This window comes from Balearica regulorum, chromosome 2 (assembly GCF_011004875.1).
Source record: "Balearica regulorum gibbericeps isolate bBalReg1 chromosome 2, bBalReg1.pri, whole genome shotgun sequence".
Classification (NCBI taxonomy): Eukaryota; Metazoa; Chordata; class Aves; order Gruiformes; family Gruidae; genus Balearica; species Balearica regulorum.
In genome coordinates this window covers 22,066,520-22,080,978 of record NC_046185.1, presented here as the reverse complement: position 1 = coordinate 22,080,978, position 14,459 = coordinate 22,066,520, and the positions used below count along the sequence as shown (strand labels likewise).

The following is a 14,459-nucleotide window of genomic DNA, read 5'->3' as shown; positions in this document are numbered from 1 at the left end:
TAAAGGTTGATCCATGTCTACTGAAGTGAATGGGAATTTTTCAGTTCTGAGAATACTTAGGTTCAGTTTTGGGCTGCAAATCTCTCTCTATTGGGCAGATTAGTTGTCTCACTCTAATAAATAACTACACTTTTCCCAATTACACAAGTTTACAAGATTGACCAATCATGCCACCTTCTAAATTAATGCTGTAATCTCAATTTTAGGCTCACCTACATGCATTTCCAAGTTTTTTGTACAGCTGAAAGTGCAGGAGTCAGAACTGAAGAGCAGCAAAATCTGGATTAGCTCTGTAACCTAGGAATTAGGGAACCTAGCTGCCAAAGGGCAGACGTGCGGTTACATTTCCTCTTCCCTGACTTTTTAATGGATCGGAGGAAGTTACAGGATAAAACAAGTACTGCTCATAAAAGTCAGGATCAGAATGTAATGTATCTTCTTTTCCAGCTGAGTGTTTTAACTATTGCATGACAGATTAAAAACATAATTTCTACAGATCTTCACTGTTGCCTTTTCAGGGCAAGTTCTGCAGAATAATGCCTCTGCCCAAACTTTTCCCTTATATAGTAGCTAGGTAAGAACATTATCTCCATCTCCCAGCTGAGGTGGGCTTAGAACTGTGGTCTAGGCAGATGGCACATTCATAGTTATTAGCAATACTTGTTTAGAGCCACCTTCCCCATTTTTTAGAAATGGGAGTCATAATTTGTTAGATGCCTGCTCTTGGGGCGTTCTAGATTTTTGAAACATGAGTGAACTCCTGTAATTGTAAGATCAAAAAGAACAGATAGAAGAATAGAAATCAGAAACAAATATGGAAATTAAAGGGCTGTCACATTAGAAGTGTTTTGTATATTAAAACAATTTATTTATCTGATTTTTATCTATTTTTCCCTCTGGAACAGTACCACTGATATCCAGTGCTGCAGGAAATACACAGAATTGGTTTGGAAAGCCACAGTCACAATTGCTAAGTCTAGAATAGATATAAAGTTGAGTAAAAATTGTGTTCTGCACTCTAGAGTCCTAGGTCTTTCTGTGAGGATTGATGCCTGATAAGATCACGAATTCTGCTCTCATTAACGTTACCAGTAATGTCTTCCATGATATATTCACATGGCACAATGTGAGGCAGAAACGTCCGAGGTGGTTCTGAATGCTCTACAATGGGAAGCAAATAATGCATACCTGTATTCCTAAGATGCTTTGCCAAACTGATTCTGTTTGTCAAAAAACCCTGTGCACTAAAGTGGTAGAAGTGAAGGCATACCCGTGTAACAAATCCATGCAGCTTCCAGGATTTGCATTGTCTGCTATGCATGGCACACTACTGTCCCCTATAGACATCCCTAGATTATTACAAGGGCTTAGTTCATGTTCAGGGCATAGCAGTCAGGTCATCTAGAAGGAGCTGCCATACCACTGTACTCACCCCTGGCTGTTGAGATATATTGTATCTGTGACCATGGTCTACCAGTGATGCAGCCCGATGGAATCTACCTAAGGAAGCTTCAAACTGAAGATGTCCAATATGGGATTTACCCTCTGCACAGGCCTGTGCTCTCTTCCATCTGAGATTGCTTTAAATGGTCTGTTTGCACAGAAAGCAGCAAGGTGATACTAACACAACATAGTCCCTGGCTGCAGTTGGCAGTCTGCAAGTAGAAGCAAGAAGGAATATGGGCACTTCATATTGCTGTTGCCCTGCTTTGATTGCCTTTTCATACAAAGATTTTTCTGCTATGGCCTGTTATGGAAGCTTGTCTTGTTTTTAAGTTCAGTTTGTCTATTAAGAATTTAACCTAACCAGTCACATGGAAATAGCCACGGCAATATTATAGCTAAGAAAATCTGTGAGAAAAAATAGTTACTGATTACATAAATACCTTGAGTGAAGAACTGAGACTGTGAGCAAATTGTAGATAAAAACAAATAAATACTAAAAATACTTCCAAATACCAGAAAAAAATAACAGTAATACTGTATCATGTGAAGCATTAATATTCAAGAAATATGCATGACTAGAAATGAGATCAGCAAATTTGTTAGAGGACAATTTAAGGTCATTAGATAAAGTAGTTAAATGATTCTTATGTTTCAGGCTTTTCAATGGAAGATGCTGATAAAATTCCTGTTCCTGAATACCAGAAATCAGCATGTTTTCTTAACAGTCCCTGTAATCTTTACGTTTTGAGGCAATTTGCAAAACCATTGTTCAGCATATTACAAATATTACAGTACATTATATTTCAATTGTATTTATGCAAAGATTTTGAAGGATTGGAAGGGTAAAATTGCAGAATCATAGGTAAGCGTAGCATCAAAATTCAAGCCATGTCTTGAATGTGTATGCCCTTCCTTTAGCCGATGTCAGCACGCTGTCAGAGAACACTGCATTCTCAGGAAGAACCAAATCAAAGAGCATGTGGAATAGTTATTTGTTCCTATCTAATATTATTAAGCATTTCTACTTTCAGCACCCCTGCCTTTGAGCTGTAATAGATGGCATATGAAAGAAAGTGAATAAAGCTCTAGTCCTCTAATCACATTTCCTTGGTCAGTGAAGGAAAAAGGAAAAAGAAAAAAACAAAAACACAAACACAGCATGCAAACATTTTCACATAGGTTTGCAATTTTATATGTGATGCCTTAAGAGAAATTGGAAAAGAAGTAGGCTATGGGTAGGAATGTCCTGTACTGATAGAGATAAGGTTAGGCAAGATACTGTTTTTCTTGAAAAGCAATTATTTTCAACTAGTATCGTCACTAGTCTCTCTTGAACCCATCAGGGTTATTTAAAGGGAGAAAGCAGATAGTTTTGGGTACCAAGGCAATGATACTAATTTCTGTTCCCTGCCAATTGTTTTTGAAGTGTTCAGTCAGACTCATTATCCACAGTTTTGGAAGTTGAATGCAGTCTAGAAAACTGTGTCTCCATCCAGAGATGATACAGGCAATGCAGAAACTACCTTTATGAGATAGTGAAGGAAAAACTATTGTTTCCCCCTCTTTTTCCTACTTGGAGCCAGTAGATTTGATAGTTATTATCTGGAAACCATCCTGTTATGGTTTCATTATTGCTGTCTGTTGAGAAGATTGCAGTGTCATCAAATATCCAGCCTTTGCCACAGACACTTTCAATTTCAAAGCAACAGTTGAAGAACAGAACCATGGGCAAGTGCTGATATATTTTAATATGATTGACCAAAAGGAGACAGAATAGTTGAAGTTGATTTATACATCTTGGAATGTAATGAAGTAAAAATGGAGTGTCCTTGTAATTATTTGTGGGAAAGCCCTATTTCTTTAATATAGTACTAAAGTTCTAGAGGAATCATAACAATGGTAGGTTAAACACATTAGAAAATACAAAGGTAATGCATGCTTACAAATGGTAAGTCTTTATATACATACTGATTGGCTTTCAATTTGAAGGGAATAATGGCTTGTTTTATCCATGGAACATTTTTATCTCTATCCAGGGTGGAAGTATTCCTTGAGTGTACATAGAAAAAGCCTTTCAGAAATAATTTTAATATGACTATAATTCTGTAGTTTATCTATTGCCATGGAATCGGTTGAAGTAGTAAATCAGTAGTCAAAAATAATTCAAAACAAAGTGGTGGTTATTTTGTATGAAAATTGTAGTCAGAATCAAAAGTATGATAGAGGGAATATTATAAAAAGGGCAATATGGTTAGAAATGGGGAATGAATGAGGCTGGAAAAGACAAAGTAATGATAGCACAGAGAGAGGAGAGCACACTAGTATTTCATATAATTTATATCATAAGCATTGGATAAACCAAAAATTATGGTTAAAGAAGAAGATCATCTTGTGAAAAGGGGAGGAGTAGAGTGGAGTCAGGGACTAGTTTATAGTTGCTGAATAGAAAAAATACTGGGCAGTAGAACAGTTTTCAAAAGAAGTAGACTGGGAAAGGGAGAAAGAAGTTGTCCATGGCCCCAGTGCAAGTTTCAATTTGCTGTGGTAGGCCTGGGGAAAAAGGTAAGGAAAAGGATCTTGTGAATATCCATCTTTGGTTGGATGAGGCTTTGGGCAACCTGATCTAGTGGAGAGTGGCCCTGCCTGTGGCAGGGGGGTTGGAACTAGATGATCTTTAAGGTCGCTTCCAACCCAAACCATTCTATGATTCTATGATTCTACAATTCTACGATTCTATGAATATGCTATGGGATCTGAAAAGCAGTGAAGTGGGCAGAATTTACAAAAAGAGCTACATGTTGCATCTATGAGGATTATTTAACCTGTGACAAGTGAGAAGTAATGTGGATTAACTATATGTCATAACTAACTGTTTTCTTGAAAAAATTAGCATTTGCACACTTTCCAGGGACTCTTCTTGCACTTAATAAATGGTGTATTTAAAGCAGATAGTCCTCTAATGTATTTGCTTCTTTTAAAATTTGCTTTCATCTTTTCCTATATTGCTTTGAAAGACAATAATATGCCTAGTCTGTACCAAAGTAACAAAGAATTAGGTTAAAGAGAGAAAAGGAGACTCTGTGGTTGGGAATTGCAGTCCCAGTGCGAGTAGGGCACAGATGTGGTCAAATAATGCACTTCAGTTTCCTAGCCAAATTGCATGAAGTCAGGGTATAATTGTAATTTACAATGGATCACAAATAGTGAAGTGGCCTGAAAATGTCTAACAAACCACATTTTTGTATATAACCTTTTACTGCTTTTTCATGGTTTGGAAACCATTCCTGCAGTCTTAACTATGTGATCTCCTGGACAATCTGATTCTGTAGGTGATGAAACTTCTCAACATCACTAGGGTGAGAACAAATTTAGAATAGGGAGATATCTGATTTGGGATACCTCAGCTGTCCTTTATTGACAATAGAGGATGCATTTGTATCTATGCTGTTAGGTATCTTTTCTGAAGTAGTATTGATGTATGACTACCTAAATCACCTAACTTATTAGTGAGATTTATTATCTTTTCAGGATTTATGATATTTCAAATCCAATGTGTAACTCTAGTGCATTAATATTTTGAAATGATGCTATTTTGTCTTTTTCCCCCTTTTACAATTATAATGTGAACTTTATTCAGAGAAACAAGATCATAAAAGCTCTTTCTCTCAATTCCTTATTTAGTTTCTCTCTTGAGACTTGTGAAAAAGTAATGCAGTCTACGTGGTTTCATTTGATTTACAGAGTTCATGCTAGTGAGAATATTTAAGATTTCTTCTTGTATGTTGTTTTTCTAACTTCTTCTCTACTATCCTTATCTTTGGGTAGGAATAACCCATGTTTTCCATATTCTTACTGTCTTTGGCTAGCATGTATTATATATAGCATATTTTGTATAATTGCAAATTTAAATGTATTGCTTCTGTCTTTCCTGTATTTTCTTTATCCTAGTTAGTCCTCTGCTTATATTTGTGAACAAAAAAGTCAGCATCTGTCCAGTATACAGCTATGATTTTGTGTGTATAGATTTATACTTTAAGATAAAGAACTCACCTTTAACTCGTAGGGAATTACCTCAATAAAAAAAAAAAAAAAAAATCAGAAGTGTGGAACAGGCTTTTTATCAACAGGAAGGGTAGCAGGAAGATGTGGCTTAATGCTATTAAAGCAGAGTGAGGAAAACTGATTTTATTCACACCTCACTCTAGTCAAATAGCCTTTCATTCTAAATTGTCTTTTAACAAATATTTTTGCTCTTAACTATTCTGCTATCTACTCTTCCTCTTTTATCTGTGTCCTTAACATTGCAGAATTTGAATGGTGTCAGGGAATACCTTTGCTTAGAGTTAGATGCATTATGTCATTCTTCAGGTCTAATCACATCCAGACTAATGACATATTTATGGAACATACAGACTCCATGGAACATTTCTATCTTAAATTCTCCTCCGTGTTTTAAGATTATGACTATTTGATTGTGCTATTGTACATCTTATTTTGTGAAGAGTGTACAGAAATGAGGCTTTCCAAATCTGTAAGTCACAGAAGTTTCTGAGACCATGTATGCAGTGAAAGATCTTTGTTTTTAAGGAGAGTAGAAAACTGAAATTGAGAAAAGCCTCGAAGGAAAAAAAAAAAAAAAAAAAAAAGAAAAGAAAAGGAGTAATTAACTTACATCTCTTTGTCCTATGCTGCTTTTAGAATTTCCGATGGGCATGTTTGCTGTGTAAGGTTTCAGGCATGTTTTTTTGAACACTAAGTTCCTAAATACTTCTCTTTAATAAGTGACATTACTTACAATGAAAAGTTCTGTATCAAAGCATGATAAAATAGATGGTACTTACTTTGTTTTATTCAGAGTTGTAGTATAATACCTGACTTTCATTTACTTTATAAGTTTATTCATTGAGAGTCTCATTTGTTTCTAAATCTGTGTATAAACCCCTTAGACATACCACTCTTGTATGTCAAGATGAACAATTGATCCAAATAAATGCTAGTTCCACAACAAAGCAATAACTATGCAAAGACTGCCTATTGACATGATGTATATTTAATAGAATTTTATTCCATGATTTTGTTCTCAGATTTAATGTATTTCTATCAACAAAGATCTATTTTAGTGGATTACCATCTACAGAGCCAGAGAATTTTCAAACTACTGTTTGGGATTTATGGCATGGCTTCTTAATCAGGAGGAGATTGATTCAAATATTGTGTCTAAATGAATCGATCTATTAGTACTTCCATCTTATCATCATTACTTGAAAGAAATTGGTGCATTACCATGCTGCAGCTTCTACTAATTCATTAATATTTACAACAATTAATACAAAAAAATTACAAGTCATGTATCTCAAGAGATGAGATATCAGCTGAACAGATATCCACAGTGACAAGATACCTATTATCTTTTATTTCCTCTCTGGCTTCTATTAGAGTTATTCTTCTAATATATTTGATTAGTTAAAACTAAAAACTGAAAAATATTTGTAATTAAAAAATTATTTTTTCCACTTTGATCTGGAAATAATTTTTTCATAACATATACTTTGCTTGTGGACTTTTAAAAATGCAGTTTTTAAAAAGTATTGGTAAATGTGACTGATATGCAGCCAAATACTGGTCATTTGGTTCTAAAATCTTCAAAGGGAGCTTCCCTGGTATTCAGTTGTGTCCCCACTGCCACTACTGGAATGCCTTGCATTACTCTACCAGGCCTGTTCCTAATTTGGAAATAATGTGATGCCAAACCTCCTTTGAAAACTTCTTGAGAAGGATTTATCTTAATGCAGTATACATCTGAAAGCTATGCATTCTTATGGATATTTAAAATAATAAATGAAGTATAAGAGGGTCATGATAGAGACTTTTTAGTGACTGCTTTTGACATGGTAGGAGTGCTTGCTTCAGAGCTATAGAGATATAATAGAAAACACTTCCAGAGAATTTTAAGTACTTTAGTTAGGTTTTTGGTGGTGGTAATAATGATTTATTTATTTAATAGTTATAGCAATTATAGCTGCATTATACTGATACAAGCTATAATACACCAAGGACAAGTACATCTTTGTATTCACTTATTTGTATTTCATCCTATGGATTCATTGTATTTGCCCAGATAAAAAGATATTCGTATGCTATTACTTTTTTCTTAACATGTGAATATATAGCATTCTTTGTCAAAACTTTCAGCTGTTATGCTTTCATATTACATATCTCATATACAGTACTTACATGTTTTAATTCTGTAATCAAACTGAATTGCCTAAAAATCCATTCTAAATCTATATGTTACAAGCTGCTCGTGTTTAAAACAACGTTTTCGTACAGTCTTGGCATTTGATAATAGATGAAAATTACAATCTGTCAGGTATAGAATACAATTGTTTAACTATAAAACACAGTAGTTATCAGATGAAATTTAGTATTGTCTTTCATTTCATTTTATTGATTTATATTACTTATTCTAATTTTGCATTTTTCAAATGGTATCTTGATAATGACTGTAAAATGTGGATAAAATTATAGCATAATTTTGTGGTGTATGAACTTTTCTGGAATTCTTAATCTAACATATGCAGTGTTAATGAATTATGAGCAATGTTTTGTGACTCATTAACAAACTGCAAGCTGAAATTAGATCAGGGCTTATAGATGTATTTTTATTATTATTATTATTTCTGATGATTTTTGGAAGAATGCACTTGTTTTGCTAATGATGGTAGCTTCATAGTCCATTGTAATTATTATTATTACCTTTCAAGATGAATTCCTCCCGTTCTTTTGCTACAAATAGATTTTCAGTACAGAGAATGACACTGTCCCTCAGATGTTCTCCATGTCTGAAATGGCAGTGTGTTTTTGAATGTGAAGTAATACAGTAAGTAATGAGATAGTTGCTTTGGCATTTCACTTGCATGCATTTGCAGTAACTTAGACTTCTGCAAGATGACAGTAACATTTGGTTCTGAAAAGGTATCTGCTGAATTGACCATGAGAGTTAATAGCTATACATTCTCTTTTCTCATGTTCTGTTTTGGTCTTGATAATATTGCCTTTGGCAGACTGTTACATCAATGCAGTCCTTTCCAGAGTGTGTTATGTGGATTATAAAATTCCTGAGCTTGTATATCCTTTTGAAAAAAATCTGTTTCCTTTTTGTTTTCTGTTTTGGATATGTGAAGTTTGGTACAGCATAATTTACAATAACTTAATAACTGAAAAATCTAATAATACACTTCCCATTGGTGACGTTAAACTGAATGTTCAATACTTGAAAGAGAAAAATAATACTTGCGTTCCAGTAGATAACGTTCTAAAAAGTTGAACAATCATGAACAAAAGTGTTTATATTAGTTAACATACCTTTTACTATCCAGTTTTTTCTTCAGCTTCATTGCAAGGATTGACTTTGCTGTCAATTATAACTTTTGTTATTTCCTCAGATCCTATACTAACCCTGTCTTTACTGTTCTTTTTCAACAACAGTAGTTTAACCACTTCTTCTTCAGCTTTCTTTTCCCTTCTGGTGTCTGTGTTATTTTGTTCCCCATTTACTAACTCTGCTCTGCAGACTTCTCTCTAAAACAATTTTTGGCCCTTTCCCTCAGTGTCAGTTTTAACCTTCTGAATACATCCTCTCACGCCCATCTCCTTTGTCTATGTCTGTCCATTACACGATGTGATCACAGAAGAAGCGGAATCTTCAAGGAGAAGAAACTCAGGTCTGTCTCTTCTACTGCTTTTCTCTGTGTTATTTTTTTCATTTTACCTTTCCTATAGATTTTATCACAGTTCACCTCACATACTTTTCACTCTCTTTCCCCTCAATATATTTAAATATTGGCAAACTGTAAGAATTCAAGATACGTAATTTTTATTACCCATAAACTATGTACTCTACAAAAAGTAAGTGTTAAAAGGTAACTGATGACACGTGTGCTATACCTTAAGACTAAATTCGATTTCTATCCTATGAGTGTTTATTTGCCATCTCCATTATCTGTAAATTAGCCTTTAAACTTCCAACTAGTACATGAAAACCATCTATAATTTGTTTTACATTTGCATTTGAAAACTTCTACAAAAATTATAGAAACTCTGATATAACAAGTTATTTTTTACCCTGGGGAGGATATGATTTGAGAATTTAATAATTTAGTAAGTTAAATTTCATGCACTAGAATTTCAAACTTAGCTTCATGGAATAAAACCTAGTAAAATAATAAATAAACAAAATAAAACAATAGAGCTGTTAGTGATCAAAAGCTATTCTCTCATGCCAAAAAGTGTAAAACATAAAGTTATGATAACAAGAGAGAGCGAGAAGTCAAAACACTGAAGGATCTGTAACTTAGCTGTATTGTTCATGGCTTTTCTTTCATAGTGTGCACTACTCGTGTTTTCATCTTTCACATCAAAATTTAATCTGCCATTTTATTGAATTGTCCATGTACTTTATATTACTGGAAGAAAACTGATATCTAGCAAGATATCCTAGCTCTGAAAATGCAGTAGTTGTTCACACTTCCCTGTTTGTTGAATTGTGGTATGCCAGAACAACAAAATTCCCCATATTTAAGTTAGTTAAATTCATCTATAAAATTTAAGTTTTACAATTATTGTGTCAAAGCTCTAATTAATTTCCTGTGCCTCAGCTATTATCCCAACAAATTAGAAAAGCCACTTGGATGCTATTTAGCTTCTAAAATCTGAAGTAGTTTTTGGGTACATTGACTGGTCCGTTAAAATTAGGTGGTATTTTGTCAAACATTTTTGTCTTTTTTTCTGCTATGGCTGGCTCCTTCAGAACTCAGTTTTACCTTTGGTACTACTCTTGTCCTAATTTCCTAAAGTCAGAGATTGTCTTTGTGGAATCTTGCAGATGTTACCTGCTGTGGTTTTCATATTAAACAAATCTCAAGACAGAAATCACTTAAATTACAGGGGAAAAAAAAAAAGTTGAGTATTGATAGAGAAGACAACTGGTAGTGTGATCTGAATTCCATCTTCTGTAAACCACCACTATTAGAAATTAATAAATTATGCTGTAGAAAGAGTGAGTTTACTACCTTGTGCTTAGGATCCATTCCCAGTGCCCGTGCAGTAATTCTGAATTTCTTTCATTAAAAAAAGTGAAACTAAAGGATTGGGTCACCCATTTCCTATTTGTTCATAATAAAAGAAGAGGAACTTGTGGACCTTTTTATTCAAGAACATTCTTTTTGAATCAAAATATTGAATAAGCTCATATGATTCTTGGGGTTGGAAGAAGTCAGACCTTAAAATGATATCTAGTGTCTCAGAAAAGCACATATTTTCATGTCCTATGTTTCTCGAACATATATGAGAAGGCAGTACCTGTGTATTATTAACTTTTTTGTCTTTTCAATTCAGATGCACTTTTGCAAGACACTGTTTAGCTCACCAACAGCGTTAGGTAAATGTATTAGGCACTGATAAATGTAAGTCTAACACAGAAGTGCAAAAGCATGATCAGCAGTGCAGTTGCAAAAGTTATTATTACTGCCCTTAAACTCAGGAGCAATTAGTTTGTTTTGTGCATAGTAACATATTTTGAGATGTACATTTGAAATGGATACTCTTCCATGTTTTGCCTCAATGACAAAATAGCTTACGCATTTCAGTACTAGACACTGAGCAGCTGTGCGCCCAGCTAAAAGCAAGGGTGACATTTCAAAAGTATACCTCTAGAAGGAGATGTTTTCCCATTGTTTTAGAATTTGCTTTTAAAAGTGTGGAACTAGGATAATCCATTTACAGGTTTCATTAGGAAACGCTTTTCACGGTATTTACCATGCTACCAAACATTCGCATGAATTAAAGGATTAGGTATTGATTTTAGGTGTTATTGGACCAAAATGTGTTGTGAAAGCTAAATATCTGAATAGGTGAATATTGTATTAATATAAAAATATTGCCATTTCCTCTCTCTGGATATTGTAATCTATAATTGCAAAAATGAGAAAATTTTATTCTCTGAAAAATATCTAGATTTTTTTAAATTGAAAAGTCCTATAAGAGTGCATGCAAAGCTCAGGGTGTATATTTCAAACACAAAAGCAGGTTCAGAAAGCTAACAAGCAATAATATTTTTATATAAATTTTGTTATTGACAGCGGTACAGCTTGATAGCATCCTTAATGACTAAACCATCTTTTCCTTGGGTGAAGGAGGAGCTTTACGATGCAGAGTTTTCACAATTTGCAAAATTGTGAATTGTGAATTTTCACAAATCATATTTTGGAAATAATTTAATATGTTTCATAGGATTTAAGTATTGTGAAAACTGTTAGGAAGACGTATGCCTGTTCACCCTCCTGTGTATTCAGTATGAGCAATGGAAGTAAGCCCCTGCCTGCCAAAGAACCTTAGAGATGAAGCAGACACCTTTCTTCTCATCAGTAAGATGGTTCAGACCAACCAGTTACCGTTGTGCCAAGAATTCCTTGCAATTGCAAGTAATACTTACTGTGGTCTTCAAACACATGAGACTGAGATACAGAAAACATTCTTCAGGCTTGTAAAATTAACCTAGGCCTAGATGTGAGCGGACTCAAGTAACTGTACTCAAAAATTGATCATCAAAACTATGGAAAGGCCCATCCACAACAGTTTAAAGGCAGTCAGTGTACATGTAGCAGAAATAGTGCTGGCTAATAAATTTGAGGTTTTTTCCAGGATGAGAAGGGATGGAATAGCAATGCTCTGTCATTGCTGCTTTCTAAGGAGGCAGATGGAAGTTAGAAGACAGAGTAGTGGGGACAGCTCTATTTCTAAAAGGCCGTGAAAGGCAGGGAAATAGAGACTCCAGCTCTTTTCTGCAACATCTGGAGCAAAACTGTCATGTTAAGGGCATACGAAGGATTGATTAGAGGTTTTGCTAGCTTTGAGAATTGTATTCAAGTAGACAAGGACTTTGAAAGACTTTTTTTTCTGTGTTTTACCATTTTTATGGAAAATTATGTTTCTTTGTAGTAACAATTGATGGCGTTGAAGCATACACCAGCTACAAAGCCCTACTAAAGATGGGTGACCAAAGTGGAAGAGCTCGTAGCCCTGGATAGTGGAAGGACAAATAAACTGTTGGAGAAAGCAAGGGCAAAAAATTTGTATGATTGAGAGAGTTTAAGAGATCAACTGCAGTAGAAGAAAAGGAGCATAGTTATTTGGATTTGTTCTTATCTTACAGTATCATGAGAGGTTTTTAAAGCCTTCCAGGAGTGAATCTACTGTGATATAGTTACCCTTTATAAACAAAACATGACACTCCTCTATTTTTGAGTTATTGTTATAGTCAGTATTCAGTGACAGTTTCCTTTAAAGACCAGGATGGACCTTTATTTTGTTTCTATCTTTTTTGTGTTGAAAAGAAATTTCTGGATGGAATTTGTAACATTTTAGCACAAATATGATTAAATGACTTGTGCATTTCTGAAGGCTTCTGTGATATTTAGTTTGACAGGCGTGTTGATGCTTTAGACTGTGACTGAGACATGTAAAGAGTCTTAACTTTGTATTTGGTCAACAAAAACCAAAGGGAGAGGTAAACTCCAAATTCAGTTTGAAGGTACTTAGCTTGCTAATAGGTGTATCATATTGGATGGCTAGGAAGCTCTTTGTCCTTATTTTTAATTTTGATTAGAATTAAAACCAGAAACCAAAGGCCTCAAAATCCAATCCCCAAAATAGCCATCTGTACTGAACCACGTAAATAAAGGCTGATCTTCAGTCTGCTGAAGGAAAAATAGTAAAAATACCAGATTATATAATATATGTTGGTTTTGTGTTCTTTGGTTAAATCTTCGACAATATTTCTGGCTATTGAGATGCTAATGAAGATGTCTTACATTCTTAGGATGGCTGAAGAATCTCTATTAATAGCTGTTTGCTTTTCTGGAAGCAGAGACATAGTTATCATCAAATGTTTGTGCCTATGTTTTGAAGTGGCTGCATCAGAATGTGAAATATTCTGTGGTTATACTGTGGAATATACCAGTGATGGGAACTCTGAGGAGCTTGCATGCATGGCAAACAGAATGTTGGAGAGCTTAACAATAAGACTGTGCTCAGGCTTTCATGAAGACAATGCAGAGCTTATAGTATGGCTGATCTAAATGGATTTTTATGAGTTCAGAATTTAAGGGTCCACTGACCCCTTAGATATTTTTCTTTTACATCTTCAAGATCCTATTGCACATCATTCATCCAGGGAGGATGTGCCAGAATTCTGTGGAGAAGTGGAATGGGGTGCTTTAGCTAATATTTGTCTTACTGCTTCTTTCTTTCTTCCTTTTTCCATGTAGATGCTCAGTATTTTTCAAAGGCCACCAAAATGTATGTACACCTTTGTATGAGGCAGCAAGGACAAACATCACAGAATATCCTGCAAAAATCAGTTTGGAAAAAAACTGATTAAAAAAAAAAAAAAAGCTGGTCATAACACTTACCATTATTTTAATAAACATGCAAAATAGAACTTCCTAGCTTGCTTTGAAAGACCTTTGTCCTTTACCAGCTGCACTGATCTAGCCCTAGTGATGAAGACCTGAGCTGACCCTGTCAATTTATGAACCCATGATTCTAGAGATACTTTAATTTTCTATCTTAGATCACCACACCATCATCTTCAATTCTTTTCCTAAGCAGTGCCATGTATTCTGCAAATAATCCAAAGCAACATTGTTAACATGGTTTAAACATTGTGATAAAAATTTGTTTAATTGGTGAGAAATGTCCCTCGGGGTTTCAGTCTTTGTTTAGTGTGTCAAGTTTGAAGCCAAGAAGAAAAAAACCCCAAAAAACCATCAAGCAATTCTCAAATAGAAAAGAGGAATGCAAAGGCATGCTCCCCCACTGGGAAGCTGGCTGACTGAAATTGTCTTCATTCTAGCATTCCCTTTAAAGGACAGTAATTAACACTTCAATCTCATTTAAACAGTAATATAAAAACACTTAAACAACCTTTTACTTTATTTTTGTTCCACATTTCT

The 14,459-nt window shown here is 34.5% G+C and overlaps 1 protein-coding gene across 36 annotated transcripts in view; it reads left to right on the top strand.

Moving 5' to 3' along the window:
* Positions 1-14,459, top strand: part of RIMS2 (regulating synaptic membrane exocytosis 2) — a 503,290-nt gene that overhangs the window by 378,314 nt on the left and 110,517 nt on the right. For 21 of the 36 annotated variants that reach the window (XM_075743530.1, XM_075743545.1, XM_075743546.1 and 18 more), the window contains one exon: positions 9,138-9,170. The exons of 13 other annotated variants lie outside the window; for them this stretch is intronic. In XM_075743530.1, the coding sequence (XP_075599645.1) occupies positions 9,138-9,170 (33 nt within the window). The remainder of the gene's footprint in view (positions 1-9,137; positions 9,171-14,459) is intronic. 2 more of the 36 variants (XM_075743511.1, XM_075743529.1) reach the window with 1 other exon arrangement.